The 20,556-nt window shown below is 47.1% G+C and overlaps 2 protein-coding genes across 2 annotated transcripts in view; both read left to right on the top strand.

Moving 5' to 3' along the window:
- The first annotated feature begins 3,261 nt into the window (after nt 1-3,261).
- On the top strand, nt 3,262-18,156 carry LOC142033282 (uncharacterized). The gene is made up of 7 exons (XM_075033165.1): nt 3,262-3,342; nt 3,812-4,459; nt 4,807-4,962; nt 5,396-5,493; nt 6,294-6,422; nt 9,373-9,429; nt 18,042-18,156. Exons 1-6 carry the CDS (start codon nt 3,262-3,264, stop codon nt 9,410-9,412), a joined length of 1,152 nt encoding a protein of 383 aa, XP_074889266.1. The 3' UTR covers nt 9,413-9,429; nt 18,042-18,156.
- Nucleotides 18,155-20,556, top strand: part of STX1A (syntaxin 1A) — a 114,216-nt gene continuing 111,814 nt past the window's right edge. The window contains exons 1-3 of the mRNA XM_075032345.1: nt 18,155-18,306; nt 18,417-18,459; nt 20,414-20,484. Coding sequence (XP_074888446.1) covers nt 18,274-18,306; nt 18,417-18,459; nt 20,414-20,484 — 147 coding nt within the window. The 5' untranslated portion in view covers nt 18,155-18,273. The remainder of the gene's footprint in view (nt 18,307-18,416; nt 18,460-20,413; nt 20,485-20,556) is intronic.

Here is a 20,556-nt window from a genome sequence, read left to right as displayed (position 1 = left end):
ACCCGTGCCATTCCCACGGTATGAGAAAGGAGAGGATGCTGTCCATGTCCAGCCCCGTGGCTCTGGGATTTGCTTCCCCCACCCACAGCTGGGTCACCAGCCCCCAGCTGGCCCAGGTCTGGCCTGAAGCTGGCCTACACTCACCTTTTCAGAAGTGAGGACTCCAAACAGCAAAGACTCAGCTTGTCCTCTGGGCTCTCCTCAGCCTCCACGGATGGCCCTTTTCTGCCCTCTCCCCACCACTCTGGAGTGCCACGAATGCAGAAGCCCTGCACAGAGAGAGAGGGGTGAGCACAGGAGGTGTCACTGGGCAGCAGAGAACTGGTACAGCCCCACACAGGACAGTCAGCCCCCACGCTCCTAGGGCGTAGGGACCTTCCCACCTTGGCTCCCCACAGGACAGGAATACTCTTTTCCTCATTGTTTTTCACTGCCTGCAGCACCTGGGCCTCCCATTGCTCTCACTCTTCTTTCCAAGCCTTTGAGGATGCCACTTTTGCCCTTGCCTTCTGCTGGCACTTCTTGCACAAGGAGTCCCAGAGTTTGCGTCCTTCCTCCTCCGTGCACGCATGGGGCTGCGCCTGCAGGGCCATGGCAATGCAGCAGCAGGCAGTGTTAGTCTCCCTGGTGGAGGGCTGAGGGGATTTTAGCTCCCTTCCTCCTGCCCCTTCTCCTCAGCCTTTCTGTCAGACCCGATTTGCTCACAGTCCTCGCAGGCCTGACTGCAGAGCCTTTCTGCAATGACCCCTGAGCCAAGTGGCCATGGGGCTGAAAGCAACCCAGCTGCCTGCTATCCCAGACAAGCCTGGCAGTGCTGTCGCCATTGCAAACACCACCACATCAATTCTTCGGGTGTTTCTGGAGATGACAGAAGTGAAGGCTGTCTTCTAAATGGACAGAACAACCTGCTGCCTCTCGAGAAAACCTTGGGAGAAGTGCTTCAGCCTTCAGCTAAGCACACAATATGGGGTCTTGTAAGACATGACATCCGTATCACTATGCTTTTCTACAGGTGGATACGACACAGTCCCTCCAGGAGCCCATGCCACGTACCAGTCCTGCCCTCCTCTTCCCTGCCCTAGCAGGGGGTGCAGGTTGGGGTCCAGCTTCCCGCAGTTGTGGGCTACTGCATGCCTCTTGCCGCAACCAACGCCACTGCAGCACTGCCAGCTCGCTGTGGACACACAGTGGGAGGAGGTGGTGTGAGCACAGGGTGACCGCTCTCCAGCCGGGGCTCCCAAGCTGGGTGCACGCCACACCTGCAGAAGGCGGCTCTGCCGAGAGGCCAGTGCCAGGAAAAGCGCCTGTCTCCCCTGGTGCTGTGGGGAGCGGGAGGAAGGGCAGCACGGGAGAGGAGACACTGCCCGTGTCTGGAGAGATTTACCACTTGAGCTTGTCCTGCAGATCCGTCTGGCCCTCTGATCCCTCTGCCCCCTGCGCTTGCGGGTGACCTGCCCCAGGATGCACGTCACCACCTGCTGCAGGGCCTGGCGTGTCCATGGGGAAAGGCTCCTGCAACAGCAAGGACAAAGTCTCTCTGACCCTTCAGCTGCAACCCTCCTGCCTCTTCCTGCTCCCAGCCCCACACTTACGTGGCCCCATTCGGCCCCACAAGCCCTTCAAGGCAGGAGGAGTTTCAAGCACCTGCTTTGGCCCTTGCCATCAGGCTCTAACCCAGCTCATTCCCATGGCTGAAGAAATTCCCGGGCGCTCTGTGAGGCCCCATGGCTCAGGGGTTGGCTTCCCTGACCCCCCACCAGTGGCTCACCACCACCCCAGTGCCTCAGGCCTCGGCTGGAGCTGGCGCACTCTTACTGCTTAGGGGGGACAGTGTTGTCCTCGCAGACTGTGGGTGGCTCTTCTCCGGCCTCTTCCCACTCCTCCATCATAGTCTCCAGGAGGTCGGGGCTGGCGTCCCCCATCTCTGTGCTAGTCGAGGGGCTAACTGATGCTTGCTCAGAGGAACTGGATTACTGCACAGGAAGAGACTCTCATACAACAGCCCCGCACCTGGAGGGTGCTGCTTTCCAGCATGCAGACCCCCAGGCCACTTCTGGCAGGGACCCCAGCGGGATGGGGAAAACCAGGAGAAGGACCTCAGCATACCCTTGGGGTGATACCTGAGTGTCACCAGGGTTTCACTACAACTCCCTGTCACCCCTCTTGCTCAGGAAAGGCAGCAGTCACCTGCCCAGCTCTGCTGCAGCAATGCTGCTGGGACGGCTGCGGTGCTAGAGGTATCTTGCAATCTCAGCCCCCCAGAAGAGAAAGTGCTCTTTTCTGCAGGAATTCAAAGTACCTGGCTCCTCTGTGTCTCCTTTTCTCTCCTTTTCTCTCTTAGCCTTCTCTTTGGTCACTGGCCGGGTTTGCAGTTTACTTATTTTCTGCTCCACCAGCTCTGTTTTCTCCTTTTCCTCTTCATCCAAGTATTTCTGGATGTGTTCTGGAAGCTTCTCCTTCCTCTTCAAGTGTTTATTCTGGAGGGGGACGAAAATGCAACAGCAGGCAGCATTAGTCTGCCCTGCAGAGGGCTGGGCTGTTTTCATTTCTACCCTCCCTTCTGCCCCTTCTCTTCTGCCTTTCTGCCCACACTGGTTTGCTCCCAGGTTCCTGCAGGCTCCACCAAAGAGCCTGTCTGTAATGACTAGGAAGATAAGTGACCACCAGGCTAAAAACCACCTGGCAGCTGGCTATCCCAGACAAGCCTTGCCGTCACGTTGCTGACAGAAGCATTCGCAAGTAAGGTCTTTGGGTGTGTTTCATGAGCCTAATGGAAGTGAAGAATATATTCTCAGATGGCAGTCACCCACCTCTCTTCAAGTAACCACCAAAGTAATTAGGTCCTGTGCACACACAGTGAAGAATCTTGTGAGAATCGGCATGCGTGGAGTGACACTTCTCCACAGTCCAGTATGACACGCTCGCTGCAGCAGCCTGTGTCAGGTACCTTTTCTCTCCTCTCAATAGCTCTGGCAATGAAGTCTACTGTTTGGGGTTTGACCAGAGGAATTAGTTTCTCTTTCTCCTCCTTTTCCTCCAAGGAGCTCCCCTGGATGGCCTGTAGCTGCCTGCAAAGACACAACAGGGTGTGCTGGCAGGAGTGCAGGAGGAGCTGGTTCTGCATCTCATGCTTCCAAGTGGTGCACCTGCTTCTGCAGCAGAATGTGCTCTACTTGCTTCCTTGTGATTAAGTCCACAGAGACAGAGAAGACCCCAAGCTGTCAGACTCACATGTGCCCAACAGCCCCACTAAACCTCAGGATGCCCAGGTCTAAGCCCTCTATTGTTGGAGCAACGAAAGGAACAGAGTCCTACGCCCGGAGATACTGCTACTCCCTTCGGGTCAGTGCACCTAAGTCTGCTCAGTGGTCCGAAATAAAAGAGTGTGCACGGGCTGGACGAGCAGGTTGGGCACTGGGGACGCGGTGTCAAAAGGAGGAGGACACGACCCCATGAGAATAGGATAAGTTGTGTCAAACGTGTAAAGTGTCCCACTGCATAGAATCACTAGAAAAGGGTCAACTAGTGGACAAGTGAGGAAGACTATCTAAGACCACCAGAGGACCCCTGAAGACCACCAAAGATCTCAAGTGCACCTATGCCAAGGACATTTACATATATTAATGAGCTCCTGGAATTCAGATGAATATGTTAATTATTTCCAGGGAAAATCATGAGTATGTATATCCATTTTGTATAGAATCTCATCTGTTGAAAGAATCGGTATGCACGACAGGCGGAACGATCCCCCGTGCATCCAGCGCTGCAATAAAGAACGCCTGCTTTCTAAAACTCCCAAACTGACTCCGAGAGAGTTTCTGAAGTGCCGACTTACGGCACCACCCCCTCACGCGGAGGCTGGGGGGCTCCGTGCTGCGGCAGCCGCCCTGCCGCCCCCCGCCGGTGCTGCCGCAGCGGGGACCGGAGGCAAAGGGCCGAGCCGGCGGCCTGCCGCGGCCGCGGGCGCCCGGCGGGGGGGAGCTGCCCCGGCCGCCGCCCGGGCTGGCAGCGGGGCGCGGCCGCTGGGGGGGGCGCTGCGCCCGCCGCGCCGGCCCGTCTCCGTGGTGAGGCGGCGGCGCTGTGGCGAGCGGGGGGCGCCGTGTACCGCTCCCCCGACCCCGTCCGCAACCTGCGCCTCCGGCCAGCGGCCGCCCTCGCCTCCCCCGCCTCCCCGCCGGCCCGCCGTGACGCTCCCCCCCTCCCGCTCTCCTTCCCCGCAGGGTCCGCGCCCAGCGGGTCGCCTCGGCCGGGCCCCTCCTGCCGGAGGCCCCGCCGCCGCTCGCCAGCCTGCGCGGCCCCGAGCTCCTGGGCCTGGGCGTCCGCGCCGCGACCGGTACGTGGGGCGACCGGGGAGGGGCCGCCAGAGGTGACCGGACCCTCTCCCGCAGCTGCCCGGCGGCCCCCGGACGAGGAGGAAGAGGAGGCCGAGGTGGGGTGGCGGGAGCGGCTCTTCAGCCAGGTGGGTCTGCGGCGGCGGGCCGCGGGGGAGCGGAGCAGGGCCGGGGGGCTTGCGGGAGCTCCTCCTCGTTGTGCCGCCCGACGGCCCCCCTTGCCCCGCTTCCCTGTAGGGTCTCCTGCTTCGGGGTGAGCTGCTGTGCCCGAGCCCCTGCGGGTGGGCATCAGTGGGTGCTGTCGGCCGCCGCACGCCTGAGCAGGGTCGAAGGGGCTCCAGAGCTTGGGTTTGAGGGGATTCCCAAAGGATCTTGCCTCTCTCGGTGGTGGCTTTGGAAATCTCATCTGAAAAGCGTTTGTGACTCACAAGGCTGGGGAAAGGCAGCTTTTGCGCTTTACCTGTGGTGCTCTCAGTTTCAGGTGAATCTGTACCAAAATGAGTCAGCCTGCCAGACTCCCCTGGACCGGCAGTACCATGAGGAGATCTGGAAACTGGAGAAGGCCGGAGGTCGGAAGAACTATCGCATCTTCACCTACACGGATCATGACCAATTCACCAACCTAGAAGAGGTACCAGCTCTTAGTTACGCATAATCTATACAGCAGCGACTGTCAAAACCACCAGGCCTACTGCAGAGGGAACACTTGTTGGTTCTTGGCCGTGCAGAAGCAAGCCAGGTATCCTGTATGCAGGAGAATGCACTGCTTCTGTAAAGCACCTTCACCTGGTGCCCCAGGCCTGGGATGAGATCTTCTTATTTCAGAACGATGGTCAGGGGCAGCTTGGAGGCACTTGGCTTTGTAGCATTGCTCTGTAGGTAACTTGCTGGGTGGAGTTCCGCTGTACTTTGCCACAAGAGCAGCAAATGAGTTCTACAGTCTTTTAGCAGTTTGTCCTTTCGTGTGGGTGTGTACATACCTGTTCTCTTCCAAGAGTGGAGCTGTGTTTGGGAAAGATGTCCTGTTATAATTAAGCTAGTTCCTGTCTGTTTCTCTCTTCCAGCACTGCCAGAAGGTAACTGACTCAGATCATGAGGTACCATCGTATCTGGCAGAGAGGATGGCCAATGTGAGAAGGAGAAGACAAGACCATAGGCCAGTGGGAGTGCAAACTGGGGCTCAGAGCTTGCTAATGCAGGTTTCCTAGTGCTGGTGCCCCAGCTGCAGAGCAGCCTGGTCCATGGAAGTTGGTGGCTTGAGCTGTGTTGCACTTGGAATCTGGCAGTTTGACTCCTCATCGTAGGGGTGTCATGGTTTAACCCCAGCCAGCAACTAAGCACCATGCAGCCGCTCACTCACTTCCCCTCCACTCAGTGGGATGGGGGAGAGAATTGGAAGGCAAAAAAGTAAAACTCGTGGGTTGAGATAAGAACAGTTTAATAGAACAGAAAAGAAGAAACTACTAATGATAATAATAACAATAATAAAATGACAATCCTAGTAAAAGGATTGGAATATACAAAGTAAGTGATGCACAGTGCAATTGCTCACCACTTGCTGACCGATGCCCAGTTAGTTCCTGAGCAGTGATCCACCCCAGGCCAACTCCCTCCAGTTTATATACTAGACATGACATCCCATGGTATGGAATACTCCTTTGGCTAGTTTGGGTCAGGTGTTCTGGTTGTGTCCCCTCCCAACTTCTCGTGTCCCTCCAGCCTTCTTGCTGGCTGGGCATGAGAAGCTGAAAAATCCTTGACTTAGTATAAACACTGCTTAGCAACAACTGAAAACATCAGTTATCAACATTCTTCTCATACTGAATCCAAAACATAAAACAATACCAGCTAGTAGACAGAAAATTAACTCTATCCCAGCCAAAACATGGACATGGGGGTTCAGTGCTGCCTGTGCTGGGCTGCTGAGGTGAGCTGTGACTTGTGCTGCTCTATTGTTGACAGAGAAGCAAGTTCTCTGAAGTCGAAAATCATCACCTGGGAACCCTCAGAAGAATTTATAAAGAACAATCATGTGATTAATGCTCCTGTCCAGACTATGTACATCATGGGGGACTTGGGACCTTACGGGAAGTAAGTAAAATCCTGAAGTGATCTTAATTTCCTAGAAGGAAACCCATCTTCCCTTCTTACTCAAATCTCCTGTTTCTTTCATTAGTTAAGGGGAGAGAATTCTAAGAGCTCAGTAACTTGGGCTGTGTTTCTTTCTGCCTCTTTCCTCCGTTGGGAGGTAACTGAGTGTATCCCTCCAAAAGGCTTCTTAAACTAATGTAGGAAAGTATGGGTGTATTTGTTCCCTTCCGTACCCCCATGTGCCTTTACCAGCTCTGCTGTTACAGAGCAAGAGTGTCCGTGTTCTCTATTTAGACTGTGCTTCTTGATGTCTTCCATTAGGCTTGGTCACAGGGAGTATGAACATGTTCTTTGTGCAGTCAAGGTGGATGGCAATGGGGTGATCACAGTGAAGCCTGATTTTACTGGCACCAAAGGAGCCTACCAGTGAGTGCAACAGGGCTGGTACCTGTTGTAGGACTGGTACAGAGGGCTGAAATGGCTGTTTCCTGGTCATCCTTCAGGCAGTAGATCAGCACTTAAATCGAGGGATATTTTTTCGTTTTATTCCAGAGATTCCTAAGACAAGATTATCGTGTACTTGTGTGTGGTGTCACTCTGTGTGTGATGTGTGGGGCTTTGGTGCCAGTCCCTAGGGCTACAGATTATGCATATGCTGGACACAAGCAAGTCTTTCTTTTTGAGTCCTTGATGCTGGCAGGCACCCTTGTGTTACTGCACAGGCCTGGTGGAGGGGGGACTGCTGTGTCAGGATGGCACAGTTGATGCTGTTGCTGCCTGTGCCTATTCTCTGCATAATGGGGGAGTTTTGCCTATGTGTTTTGGGGCTCTGCAGGATCAAGCTGGATGGAGAGAAGTGAGAGGTGTGGAAATACACCATAGAGAATGCATCTGTCCAAGTGCAGCCAGAGGAGGAGGAATGTGAGCAGCACGTGTTCATAGACGTAAGGACTGGCCTCCACTGATGATATTGACTAGTTCTCCTGATTTGACAGAGGGAGCTCAGACCCTCATGTAGATGTAATTGTTAGTGCTGTAGACACCTAAAGTTGACAAAATGAATGTCACTGGCAGTGAGTCTCATCATGCCCAGCAATTTGAGAACTCCAACAAATACTCCCTGACCGCTTCATTCCTTACTCTAGGTAGAGACCTTGTCCAATATTAGGTGTGTTGGCCTCTGACTGCAGTGATCTACGTAGTGAGAACTCATGCAAGAAACCACCTAAATTCATGCCTTTCTAGTGTCACCTGCCAATGGTTTTCCTTCCCTTTTGAGCAGTGGGCAAACCTTTTCCATGGTCTTCCTCTTGCTGCCTGTTATACTTACTGAATGATTTCTTGTTACCCGTAATGTCCCAGGATATTTGGATCTCATTTTATGTCTTGATCTTTCTGAATTGCCTTTTTGGCTGTGGCAGTTTACAAAGGTATTTAATGTTTTAGCTTTTCATTTGTACGTTTCCTTACTGGTTTTGTGGTCAATAAGGAAATCATGATTCCACTACACTTCTGTTGATTTCATTGGAATAGTTTGTGCCTGTGGTTTTAACATGTCATTTGAGATCTGATTCTTCAAAGCTGCTTTTTCCCTTAGATTGGCTTTTGACAAGGTCTTCTCTGACGCTGAAGTTCCATGCAGTGTTAGCAGTTATGCATCTTTCTTCTGTTAGATTCTTGTATTCTTGTGGTGGGTTGACCCTGACTGGATGCCAGATGCCCACCAAAGCCTCTCTGTCACTCCCCCTCCTCAGCTGGATGGGGGGGGTGGGAAGAAAATAAGATGGAAGGCTCATGGGTTGAGATAAGGACAGGGAGATCATTCACCAATTACTGTCACGGGCAAAACGGACTCGACTTGGTGAAAAACTAATTTGATTTATTACCAATCAAATCAGAGTAGGATAATGAGAAATAAAAACTAAATCCTAAAACCCCTTCCCACCACCCCTCCCTTATTCCTGGGCTTAACTTTACTCCCAAGTTCTCTACCTCCTCCCCTGCAGTGGCACAGGGGGACAGGGAATGGGGGTTGCGGTCAGTTCATCACACGTTGTCTCTGTCGCTCCTTCCTTCTCGGGGGAGGACTCCTCACTCTTCCCCTGCTCCAGCATGGGGTCCCTCCCGCAGGAGACAGTCTTCCACAAACTTCTCCAATGCAGCGTGGGTCCCTTCCACGGGCTGCAGTCCTTCAGGCACAGACTGCTCCAGCATGGGTCCCCCGCGGGGTCACAAGTCCTGCCAGAAAACCTGCTCCAGCGTGGGCTTCTCTCTCCACAGGGCCACAGGTCCTGCCAGGAGCCTGCTCAGCGTGGGCTTCCCACAGGGTCACAGCCTCTTTTGGGCATCCACCTGCTCCAGCGTGGGGTCCTCCCCGGGCTGCAGGTGGATATCTGCTCCACCGTGGACCTCCCTGGGTCGCAGGGGGACAGCCTGCCTCACCAGGGTCTTCACCACGGGCTGCAGGGGAATCTCTGCTCCAACACCTGGAGCATCTCCTCCCCCTCCTTCTTCACTGACCTTGGTGTTTGCAGAGTTGTTTCTCTCACATATTCTTACTCTTCTTTCCAGCTGCAATTGCTGTAGAGCAGCAACTTTATCCCCTTCTTAAATACGTTATCCCAGAGGCACTACCACCGTCACTGATGGGCTTGGCCTCGGCCAGTGGCGGGTCCATCTTGGAGCCGGCTGGTATTGGCTCTGTCGGACATAGCGGAAGCTTCCAGCAGCTTCTCACAGAAGCAACCCCTGTAGCCCCACCACTACCAAAACCTTGCCATGCAAACCCAGTACAATTCTCTCTATCTGCTATAACAATTAAAAAAAGCTGGTACGCTAAGCCTGTCAACAATTTAAACTGGTTTTAAATTATGCCCATTACAATTTTTGCAATAAGTAAAGACATAATCAAAAAGACACTTTTTCTAATCTGCTTGTCCTGTGTTTCCAGCTGTACAGTCGGCACAAGGAATACCTCAGCAGTCTTGTAGGCTCAGAATTTGAAATGGTGAGTGTTAAAGGATTTTCAATCATGGATTTCTCTAGGTTTGCTTTATTAACAACTCAGAGTTGGGCCACCACCGCAGGGAATGGCAAACTTGCAAAAATTTCTCAGTCTTATGTACCTTTTACCACCCCTTATCCCAGTCCAAAATCTTTGTAATTTTCCAGTTGATCTCCATCCCCATGTCGTTGTCATTCATCAATTTATCTCATCAGTTCTCGTGTCCTGGTTCTTCTGAAGTTAGTGGTCGTAGGCAGAAGGTCTTGGGTCACCACAATCACTTATCTTCTTACACAGCAAAGATCACCTTTGAATTTCTGAAAATCACTCAGGCTATTCTATTAATTTATCTTGTTCTAAAGTTAATCTCTTACTTCCATGTCTTGGGTCTAAGATGTATGATCCTTCTTCTGTTGATTCAGCTTGGCTGGGTTTTTAGCCAGCCATGGTGGGGACTACACATAGGACAAATAAGCAGCTTATGCGTATTGTTTTATAAGCACCTGCATTCTATTAATCACATCTAAAGCAATCTCTAATCGTTAGTTATGTCTGATATGAATAGTCTTAGAAACAACGAGGCTTAAGGCCTAGTTCCCTTTACAATTCCCTCCTTTTGTTTTTCATCGCACTCCTGCGATCCTATTGATAACTCCACATCTCTCTTTCTATCTTCTGTGTTATCCTAGAGCTACAACTTATACAGCATTGAAACAAAACAATCACACATACTACTGTGATTATAACTACAAAGACTATTACAATTAGTTTTTTCACCCAAGTAGTCAAATTCAGAAACCAAGACGTTAACCAAGAGAATGTATCAGAAAATCCCCAGGATGTGTCATCTCTTTGAATTTGTTACATTGTAGCACTAACCTCGCAAATTTTCTGGACATCTGTTATTAATTCTGCCAACCGATCAGTATACATACAGCAGCTGGTATTTAGGACAGTACAAACTCCACCTTGTGAAGCCAGAATCATGTCTAAAGCCATTCGGTTTTGGATAGTCGTTTTTGAAAGTTCAGTTACCTCTTTCTGGAGAGTGAAAAGTCCGTAAGCAGTTGGATTTGCTAGTTTTTCAATTTCTCCAGAGACATTTAAGACTGCTTTTTCCAATTCACTTACTCCTAAAGCTGGAATTAACCACCTAACAAATGAATGGAATCCTGTTGGTCTTTCAGTCAAGGTATTTAGAGTTCTTTGGGTTCCAATTAAAGAGGTTCTATGCTATGTTGCACTTGAGACAGCTTTTGGGTGAATTTCAAAATCTGTAGACATTACTCCTAGGGTACAAATACCTCCCCAATCTGGAGGCAAAGCTTTATAAGCTTTGCTCCCACATAACCAAAAAATACCTAAGTCCTCAGGTGCTCGCCAACTTAAACACAATCCTGAGTTGATAGAAGTTGTGTTTTGGCATTGAGTCCAATTTCCTACAAATGAATGATTTTTGCATAAATGTTGATTATCAGCACTTGGGGGATAACGTCTTTGTACACAGTGGACTTGTGAATAGTCTCCTGAATTTGATAGTCTAATTTCCCAAATTTGTTCTTCATAAGATTCAGAAAAAGTAGTATTAAACCAGTATTTTTTCCAATTCGCACTTTTAGGAATCAGTATTCCTACTAACTGAAATCCTTGATTCACTGACTTTGGTAGAGCAACACAAATCCAACATTCACTTAAATTTAGATTATTAGTAAAAGATTTCATCAATGACACATGCATATTAGTCGTCCAGGCATTTTCTACTTTGTGAACATCCCCAGGTTTCCATACAAATTGTTTTAACACATTCAGAGATGATATTATAATATGAATGAGGATAATCCATGTGATGGTGCCAAAAATTCCACTCAAGATTAGGTCCCCATTTGGTTATTACAATCCTAAATTTGAAAGTAAAACGATTGCTCGATAGATAGAATCAATGACAGCACCAGTCTCCCTTACCATAAATTCCCCACATTTGATGGTCAAAGCACCATGTTCCAATTCCCCATGTTGGTTCTTGAATGTGAACATGATATGCAGGATAAGTTCTTGGAATGCCATATCCCCATCACTGTTCAAGAAAAGCCATGACTGCTGGACCAAGTGTCCCACAAATCATCAGGTCTACTTCTAACATTGGCACAGAATTCGAGAGAATTAAGTGGATAAATAGGGTCTCTCTGTCTGGTCTTCGGATAACTAGCCGAAAAAATGACCTGTCCAGGCTTTGCCTGTAGGCCTGTAATTTGGCCTGAATGTTGAAAAGAACAATCACTATATATAATAACAGTTCTATTGGTACGGGCATCTCGGTAGCGCAATGCAAATTTTGTCCACAAGGTGTCACTCCAGGGTAAAATACAAACAAGTACAAAAAGGAATACTACTTTACAATTGTTCATTATTCTTCAGATTCTTTGCGGGCATGCGAATGGTGGATCCAAGTTTCTTTCCCAGATACCTTGATGGCATGAAAAGAAGTTATTAGAACAGTATAAGGTCCTTCCCATTTTGGTTCAAAACTGGTTTTTCTTTTGAAATTCTTTATATATAAACTTTGTCCCCTGGCTGTATGCCATGAACTTGGATTTCAGGGCTTATTCCCTGATACCAATAGGCATGGTTATGCATTTGGAAAAAAGAATTTTGCAGATACAAAAGGTATTGTGTTACCTGTTCGTCTCCATCCAAGAGACTAGTCTTTGCTGGCAGATATGTACCCGGAACAGCAAGTATTTTCCCAAAAAGGATCTCAGCCAGAGAAACTCCAATTGGTTGCCTTGGAGTATTCCTAATATCCCACAAAACTAAATTTAAATTTAGTTTTTAAATTTAAATGGCCTCAGGCCATTTCAAACCAGTCTGTTTACAAACTTTTAGTAACTTCTCCTTTGGTGTCCTATTCATTTGTTCTACCTGACCAGATGATTTGGGACAATGTGGAGTATGAAGTTTATTAAAAATCCCCAAAGAAGTATAAATCTGAATCAGGATAGCAGCTGTGAAATGACTCCCTTGATCTGAGTCAGTTACTTCAGGAACCCCATACCTTGGAATGATTTCTTTCAATAAGGCTTTTACTACTGCCTTAGAATCATTTTTCCTAGCCGGGAAAGCTTCCACCCATCCTGATAGCTGATCAACAATCACTAACATGTAAGAGTACCCAATTGGTTTTGGCACGTCTGCATAATCAATTTGGAGTTTTTGAAAAGGAAAGGTGGCTGGAGGTCTTTTCCCACCAGGAGGTTTAATTTGCACTGAAGCGTATTGTCTGCAAAGCTTACATCCTTCACAGATTCTTTTTGCTGCTGCATAAATTCCGGGGGCTGCCCAGAGTCTCTGTATTTGGAGCGCTAGGCTCTCCGGTCTCCCATGGGTCCTCTCATGGTGCCACCACATTATCGGTAATAAATACCTTTTTGGAAGGAGAGGTTTCAGAATCCACTGCCCTTCTCGCTGGTGGGCTCCCCAATGAGTCTATTGTTGTTTTTATTCTTCAGGGAGGTCTTCATACAGCTGATTCACGTCTAGGAGCTCAAAAGTTATTTCATGTTGTAACAGAGACATAACGGACACGACCTGTCGTGCTGCTGCTCTAGCAGCTTGGTTGGCTAGAGAATTTCCCTTTGTGATCATGTCTTGTGTGTGCCTTTATATAGATCACAGATATTTCAGAGAGCAATTGGATTGCTTCTAAGAGGTCTTGATCTGTTGTCTATGGGCAACAGTTTTTCCCGCCGAAGTCAGGAAACCCCTTTCCTTCCATAAGTCCCTGTAGCGTGACATACACCAAAGGCATATTTAGAGTCTGTATAAATTTTAACTCTTATTCCAATTGCATATTTAGCAGCTTCAGTTAGAGCAATTATTTCTGCTCCTTGTGCACCTAAAGGTGCAGGCAAGGGTCTAGCTAACAGTACCTGTGTTTCTGTCGTGACTGCAAAACTGGGACATCTTCAACCTTCTTCATAGTAAGATGAGGCCATCCGTGAAGATGTTCAAATCAGGGTTATCTAAAGGTTGATCTCACAGGTCATCTCACGGCTTGGTGGTTTCACTTACGAGATAAACACAGTTGTTATCTTTTTCTCCGTCAGAGGGTAAAGACATTAAAGTTGCAGGGTTTAAAGTATTGCACCTTTCCAGTTTCAAATTATCAATCAATAAAAGAATTATTTCATGTCTATGTGCCCGTTGTGGAGACAAAGCTTTCTCCGCATATTGCTTTAACAAAATTTCTACCTGATGGGGTACACAACCAGTTAGTGGATGATCTAAAACAATTGTTCTGTTTTTTTCAACCATTTCAGCTGCAGCTGCTATTGCTCTGATACAAAAAGGAGTTCCTTTAGTCACTGGATCCAATATAGAAGAAAAATAAGCAACAGGTCTCTCATGTGGTCCTAAAGTTTGTACTAACACTCCCTTTGCAACCCCTTTTGTCTCATCACAATGTAATTTAAAAGATTTTCAATAATCAGGAAGCCCTAACTCTGGGACAGATAAGAGTGCAGCCTTTAAAGTCTGAAAGGCTTTCTGCCTCTCAGTGCCCCAAGCGATTGGTTCCATTTCCTCATTTTGAGTTGCTTCATGCAGGGGTTTAGCTATTTCACTGAATCCCGGGATCCAAGGACAGCAAAATCCTACCTGTCCTAAAAATCCTCTCAACTGTTTTTTTTGTCACTGGTCTAGGTATTTCTTGAATTCCTTGAATTCTTTCAGGGTCTACTTCTCGCCTTCCAGGCTTTAGTATAAATCCCAAATATTTTACTTGCTGTTTGCAAAACTGCAATTTAGATGGAGATGCATGGTGTCCCTTTTTAACAAGTTGGATACACAGATATTCAGTATCTTGAATACAATCATTCTCAGTTTTACTTGCCAGTAATAAATCATCAACATATTGCACCAAGATTGATTTATTTGGAAAAACTGAATCCTGTAAATCATTCTTCAAAATCTGAGAAAAAATCGTTGGTGAGCTGGTAAAACCTTGTGGTAGCCTGGTCCAAGTAAGTTGTTTCCCTTGCCAAGTAAAGGCAAAAATTGATTGGCTTTCTTCAGCAATTGGAATACTAAAGAAAGCTTGGTAAGGTCAAGCACTGTGAAATACTGCGCCCAGACTGGAATCTGGGTTAAAATCAGACTAGGATCTGGCACCACAGGGTGTGGAGCAATTAACATGCTCATTCACTGCTCATAAATCTTGAACAAATCTATATTCAGGCTCTCCATCCTTATCTGTCCTACATTTACTCACTGGCAAAATTGGGGTATTATAGGGACTACGGCATTCTCTCAAAATCCCCTTTTCTAAAAAATGCACAATTTGTTTTCCAATGCTAGGAATGGCTTAATTTATAATTGGATATTGCTGAATTGAAGGAGGAGTCCCTCCTTTTGTTTTTATCACAACTGGTTCAGCAGATTTTAATAATCCTACTTCATCTCCTGAGGTACTCCAAAGTTCTCTGGGAACTCCAGATAATTTGGGTGGTATTTTTGAATCACTATGTTTTTGTTCTTTGAGTTGGATTACTTCAGAACCCATTACAATTAATCGGATCCCTGTAGGCGCCAAAGAGATAAATGTACCAAATTCCTGCAAGAGGTCTCATCCCAGAAGTGAAACAGGAGAGTCTGGAGAAATTACAAATCTTCCCCAGACTAATTTTCCATTCAAGACTACTGGTAGAGGAGTAGACAAATATTTTATCTCTTCCGCCACCACCCCCCATATTATCACAGCTTCATTTGACATCTGGGGGATTTTGAAATTTAACAAAGACAATGTCGCTCCTGTGTCTACTGGGAAAGTAACAAGAGTACTGTTTACCTTTGCAGAAATCTGACTGCGCTCAGTTTCCAGAGAAGAAGAGTACCATTCTTTACTGCAAATGAGGTCATGGGGGTCGGGTAGGTGGAAGTCCTCCTTGTGGTGCAACAGGTCTCAGTGGACACTCTCTTTGCATATGTCCTAAATTTCCACAATAAAAACACTCTAAAGAGTTAGCATGTTGGGAAATGGGGGGAACTCTGTTTTGTCCCCCTCTTCCCCTAAATCTCCCCTGAGAAAATCCTTGACCTTTCATTTGCAGGTTAAAATTCTGAGTAATTGCTGCAGCTAACAGCCCAATTTCTCTCTGCTTCTCTTTCCGCTCTCTCTTTCTTTCAATTTTCAATTTCTCTTCTTCCTGTTTTTGCCTTTCTTCAGCTCTTCCCTCAAAAACAAAGGCAGCAATACTTAGAATTTTAGCTAATGTCTCACCCTGCCAACCTGGCATATGTTTCTTAAAGTATTTACTTATGTCTGGAGCAGATTGATCTACAAAAACTCTGATAGCTAAAGGTTCTTGGAAATTGTCACGGGTCATGCCCCCACATTTCAATAAAGTTGCCTTTAATCGTCCCCAGTAGTCACTTGGATGTTCATCAGGTCTCTGCCTACATTCTAAAACCTTTGTCAAATTAGTTGCTTTCTCACCAGCTTGGCAAACTGCTTCTATTAATTGTTGAATGGCAGCTCGGTGAGCCCTAGTTCCTTCTGTGGTTGTGAGATTCCATTCTGGATCTTGTTCAGGCCATGGGTTTAACCCCTGACCTTTCTGAGCAATTTCTCTATCCTTTTGAAAAATCTTTTCTCTTTCCTCTGCCTGAAATAATTCTCGCAGCAGAGTCCTCATATCATTCCAACTAGGGGTATAATCAGTGACAATTCTCGATAACAATTGAGCACATTTTTCAGCATCATCACACAGCCGAGGCATCTTCAACTGCCAAGCTACTAAATCACCTTGCTTCCAAGGTTTATGCCTCATTACTGCAGTTACTGCAGAAACTTCAGCAGGTGCACCCAGTCCTGCTGTTGGGTTTGGGATGTAGTCCAAACGCATTGGGTACATGCCAACACCCTTAGAGAAAAGCTCAGTTTCCTCAGCCTCAAGGGCCGAGGAAAGTAAACTTTTCCGCATTTTCAACAAGGGAATTTTCCTCCTTTGTTGTACCCAATTATACCAAATACACCAATAATCAATATCTTGACTTCTGGAGTCTTCCAAAATCATTCTCAAAAACTTCTGCTTATGGGGTTTAAATGTTCCCTTAGGAGGCCACTCATCCATTGGCCCTCCTCCTCTATTTCTCATTAGGAATGGCCATTCCTCTTGGCACAATATTATCAATTTCCTTTTTTGCAATGCCTGTACCAAGGCAATTTTCCAATTTTCTAAAACCTCAGCAAGGAGCGTCCCCCTTTCAACTCTGGATGCTGACCCCATCTTTCTTGATTTTTTTTTTTTTTGCAAGTTTAAACACAAGAGCTTCCCAGGATAATTTTATCTGGAATTACCCAAGCCCAAGTCTCTTAGGTGAACTCACCTGAGTATTTCTGCCAGCAATTGAGTGTTGGTAACAGGTTTGTCCAGAGAAATATCCAGTTGCTTTCTTTCTCTCTTGTGTCCTAGAGTCCCATGTGGGGTGCCAATTCTGTTGAAGGATTTTCAAACATGGGTTTCTCTAGGTTTGCTTTATTAACAACTCAGAGTTGGGCCACCACCGCAGGGAATGGCAAACCTGCAAAAATTTCTCAGTCTTATACACCTTTTACCACCCCTTATCCCAGTCCAAAATCTTTGTAATTTTCCAGTTGATCTCCATCCCCATGTCATTGTCATTCATCAATTTATCTCATCAGTTCTCATGTCCCGGTTCTTCTGAAGTTAGTGGTCATAGGCAGAAGGTCTTGGGTCACCACAATCACTTATCTTCTTACACAGCAAAGATCACCTTTGAATTTCTGAAAATCACTCAGGCTATTCTATTAATTTATCTTGTTCTAAAGTTAATCTCTTACTTCCATGTCTTGGGTCTAAGATGTATGATCCTTCTTCTGTTGATTCAGCTTGGCTGGGTTTTTAGCCAGCCATGGTGGGGACTACACATAGGACAAATAAGCAGCTTATGCGTATTGTTTTATAAGCACCTGCATTCTATTAATCACATCTAAAGCAATCTCTGATCATTAGTTATATGTCTGATATGAATAGTCTTAGAAACAATGAGGCTTAAGGCCTAGTTCCCTTTACAGTGAGTACCCACAGCACTCAGCAGGGACCTGGAGCCCTGCTGCCTTTGGAGGCTGTTGACCTGGTTAGCACGACTGCCGTTTGTACCACAGTGTCTAAAGACGGTTTCATTCTGGGTGTGTGTTGGCAACTTTTCCCTTGTGGCTTCCAACAGAAAATTGGTTTCAAAAGGGACAGGTTGCAATGGATATGGGGCCTGCAGAGATCCATCCTGCATCTGTTGGACCAGCAGCAGAGCGTGCTGAATGCTGCCGTCTCTGTGAGACTGCATGCATTGTCTCAAGGCCTTTGACTATAATATTTTAAGATGAAAGGAAGGTTTATATCTTTTGGGATAGTGATTGCTGTTAACTTCTTGAACGTCAAACACATCTATGTGCCACTTTGTTTAAGTAAACAGCCCCTCCCACCCCCAGACTCATGCATAGTTTCCCTTCTCACTGAATTACCCAGACTGCACTCTTTTTTGCTCAAATCTTGTTTGGCAAAGTGTGAAAGTTGTTGTACTTTCTTGTACTTTGACAGAGTGTCTCAGCTCGTCTTATGCTTCCCCCCACTCCCCCCACCTCGGGCAAGCGCAGGAACACTATGGAAGAAACAGGACTATGATGTCTGCAAGTGACTTCTCATTACATTTTATAACCATCTTGAAGTCTGTAAGAGACTGAGTTACAGAATAGTAAAGTCCTGTGGTCTAGGAATTTGGTTTCTCTAGAGAGCCTGTCTCCAGAGGCACTGTTCACTTCTGGAAGGTGATATGAGAAGTCATGACTCCTACCTGGCCAGCAAAGTGAGTGATTCGTGTACAAACGTCCTTGAAATATCCATGTGAGACCTTGTTGGGAGGTTCCACCAGTGGTCATTGAGCTCTTTATTTTGTTTATCTGCTTGTTCTTACAGACTCTTCCTGGTACACTGAGGCTTCTTGTGAATGGAGAAATAGGTGAGTCCTCATTATAAACAGTGACTATAGGGGCAAATCTGATTCTGCTGGGATGGCTGAGGCTATGAAGGGTCCAAGGATTCTTGGATGTCAGGCCAGTCCAGAGTAGGTGATCCTCTCTCTAGAATCCTTTACTTCCTCCTTCTCCTCACGTGTTTTTGTGGATGTCATGGTTTAACCCCAGCCAGCATCTAAGCACCACGCAGCCGCTTACTCATTTCCCCCCGACACCCAGTGGGATGGGGGAGTGAATTGGAAAAAAAAAAATAAAACTCATGGGTTGAGATAATAGTTTAATAGAACAGAAAAGAAGAAACTAATAATTATAATGGTAACACTAATAAAATGACAATAGTAATAATAAAAGGATTGGAATATACAAGTGATGCATAATGCTGTTGCTCACAACCCACCGACCGATGCCCAGTTAGTCCCCGAGCAGCAATCCCCCACCCTCACTTCCCCCAGTTTCTATACTAGATGGGACGTCCCATGGTATGGAATACCCCGTTGGCCACTTTGGGTCAGCTGTCCTGGCTGTGTCCCCTCCCAACTTCTTGTGCCCCTCTAGTCTTCTTGTTGGCTGGGCATGAGAAGCTGAAAAATCCTTGACTTTAGACTAAACATTACTTAGCAACAACTGAAAACATCAGTGTGTTATCAACATTCTTCTCATACCAAACTTAAAAACATAGCACTATACCAGCTACTAGGAAGACAATTAACTCTATCCCAGCTGAAACCAGGACAGTGGACTAACCCCTTGAGTGGCATTTACAGATTGGAGGTTACAAATACTGCAGCTGTTCCAGGAAGACATAGAGATCTGAAAAAAGGAGAGCAGATTGGGAAGTTAATAGAGATTATAGCAAAGAAAGAAATTAAATATGTGACCTCCCTAATCTGGTTAGTGATACAGTGACAGGGCTAGTCGAGAGAAGGAATCTTCTCTGAGGGTCATATTCTGTTGCTTTGAAGACCCTGGCTTTTCCCAGCTTCCAGCAGTAACTGGTTGTCCTTGAGGTTACTGATGCTGGCTCTTCCAAAAGTCTACAGTGGCTACTGGAGGAGTTTGTGTGGAAGCGAGCAGCTGAAGTTCATTCTCTCTTCTTCTCAGTTTCAGCTCAAGGCTATGAGTATGACAACCTCTATGTTCATATCTTCCTGGAGCTACCTAACCATAAGTGTTCACGTTTCCAGCCATATCACAGCAGTTTAAGGAATGAAGCATGGTCCATCAGATCAGCTCTGCTGAAAGTCAGTAAAAGTTAATGTCAGGGCTGGGATCTAGTCAGAGGTCTTCAGAGCTAAAATTGTGGAACTCAGTTGCTTGAACTAATCTCATATCTGGGAGAAAGTGGTATCTTCCCCTCTTGTCTCTTCCAACTCAGGCTGGGACATGTCCATTGGCTTCTCAACCAGTGGTGATGGTGTCCAGCAGTCTACCCCAAGTTCATTCCTTATACTGTGGAGAATAGCCTTCCTATCTTCTCCATCTCAGCAGTGACCCTGTCTGATTTCAGTGCTCACCATCACGTTCTCATGTTTTGTGCTGACACTAGCATTTTAAATTTTGACTGATAAATAAGTTTCCCAGCACTAACATGCACATCCTGCTGGAGATTTAATTCCCCTGAAGCTACAGCTCTGGCTCCCCTCTCTGGTTATATCCTGATGTTTGTCTGAAGAGGTACCACTTGTGCTACTCAGTACATTTAGATAAGATTCTACTTTTAAGATGGAGTTGCTGCTTTTCATCAACAGTTCAGGGTGTTCTGGGGAGCAGCCATTGCCTGGAACAAGTCAGGGTGGGACACACCTAGGGAAATTCAGTGTGGGTGATGTTATCTGTTATCCCAATCATCTGGGACGGACTCTGAGCTGCTCTGGCTCGTGAGTCCTCCCTCGTACCCAAAGCATTCACCACTGTGTTCATGTTCTCCTCTTCTCCCAGAGTGGTCAAGCCCTGCGTTCCAGCAGCTATCAGGAGTGACACAGACCTGTGCCACCAAGACAGTGGGCTGGGTAAGGATGCTTTCGGACCTGCAGAGCAGTTTGAACAGGCATTCTCTGAAATGGAACTTGAGTAACAAGCTA

This window comes from Buteo buteo, chromosome 7, assembly GCF_964188355.1.
Source record: "Buteo buteo chromosome 7, bButBut1.hap1.1, whole genome shotgun sequence".
NCBI classification, from domain to species: domain Eukaryota; kingdom Metazoa; phylum Chordata; class Aves; order Accipitriformes; family Accipitridae; genus Buteo; species Buteo buteo.
Note: the sequence above shows the minus strand (reverse complement) of the source record. Positions and strands in the feature narration are given on the sequence as shown.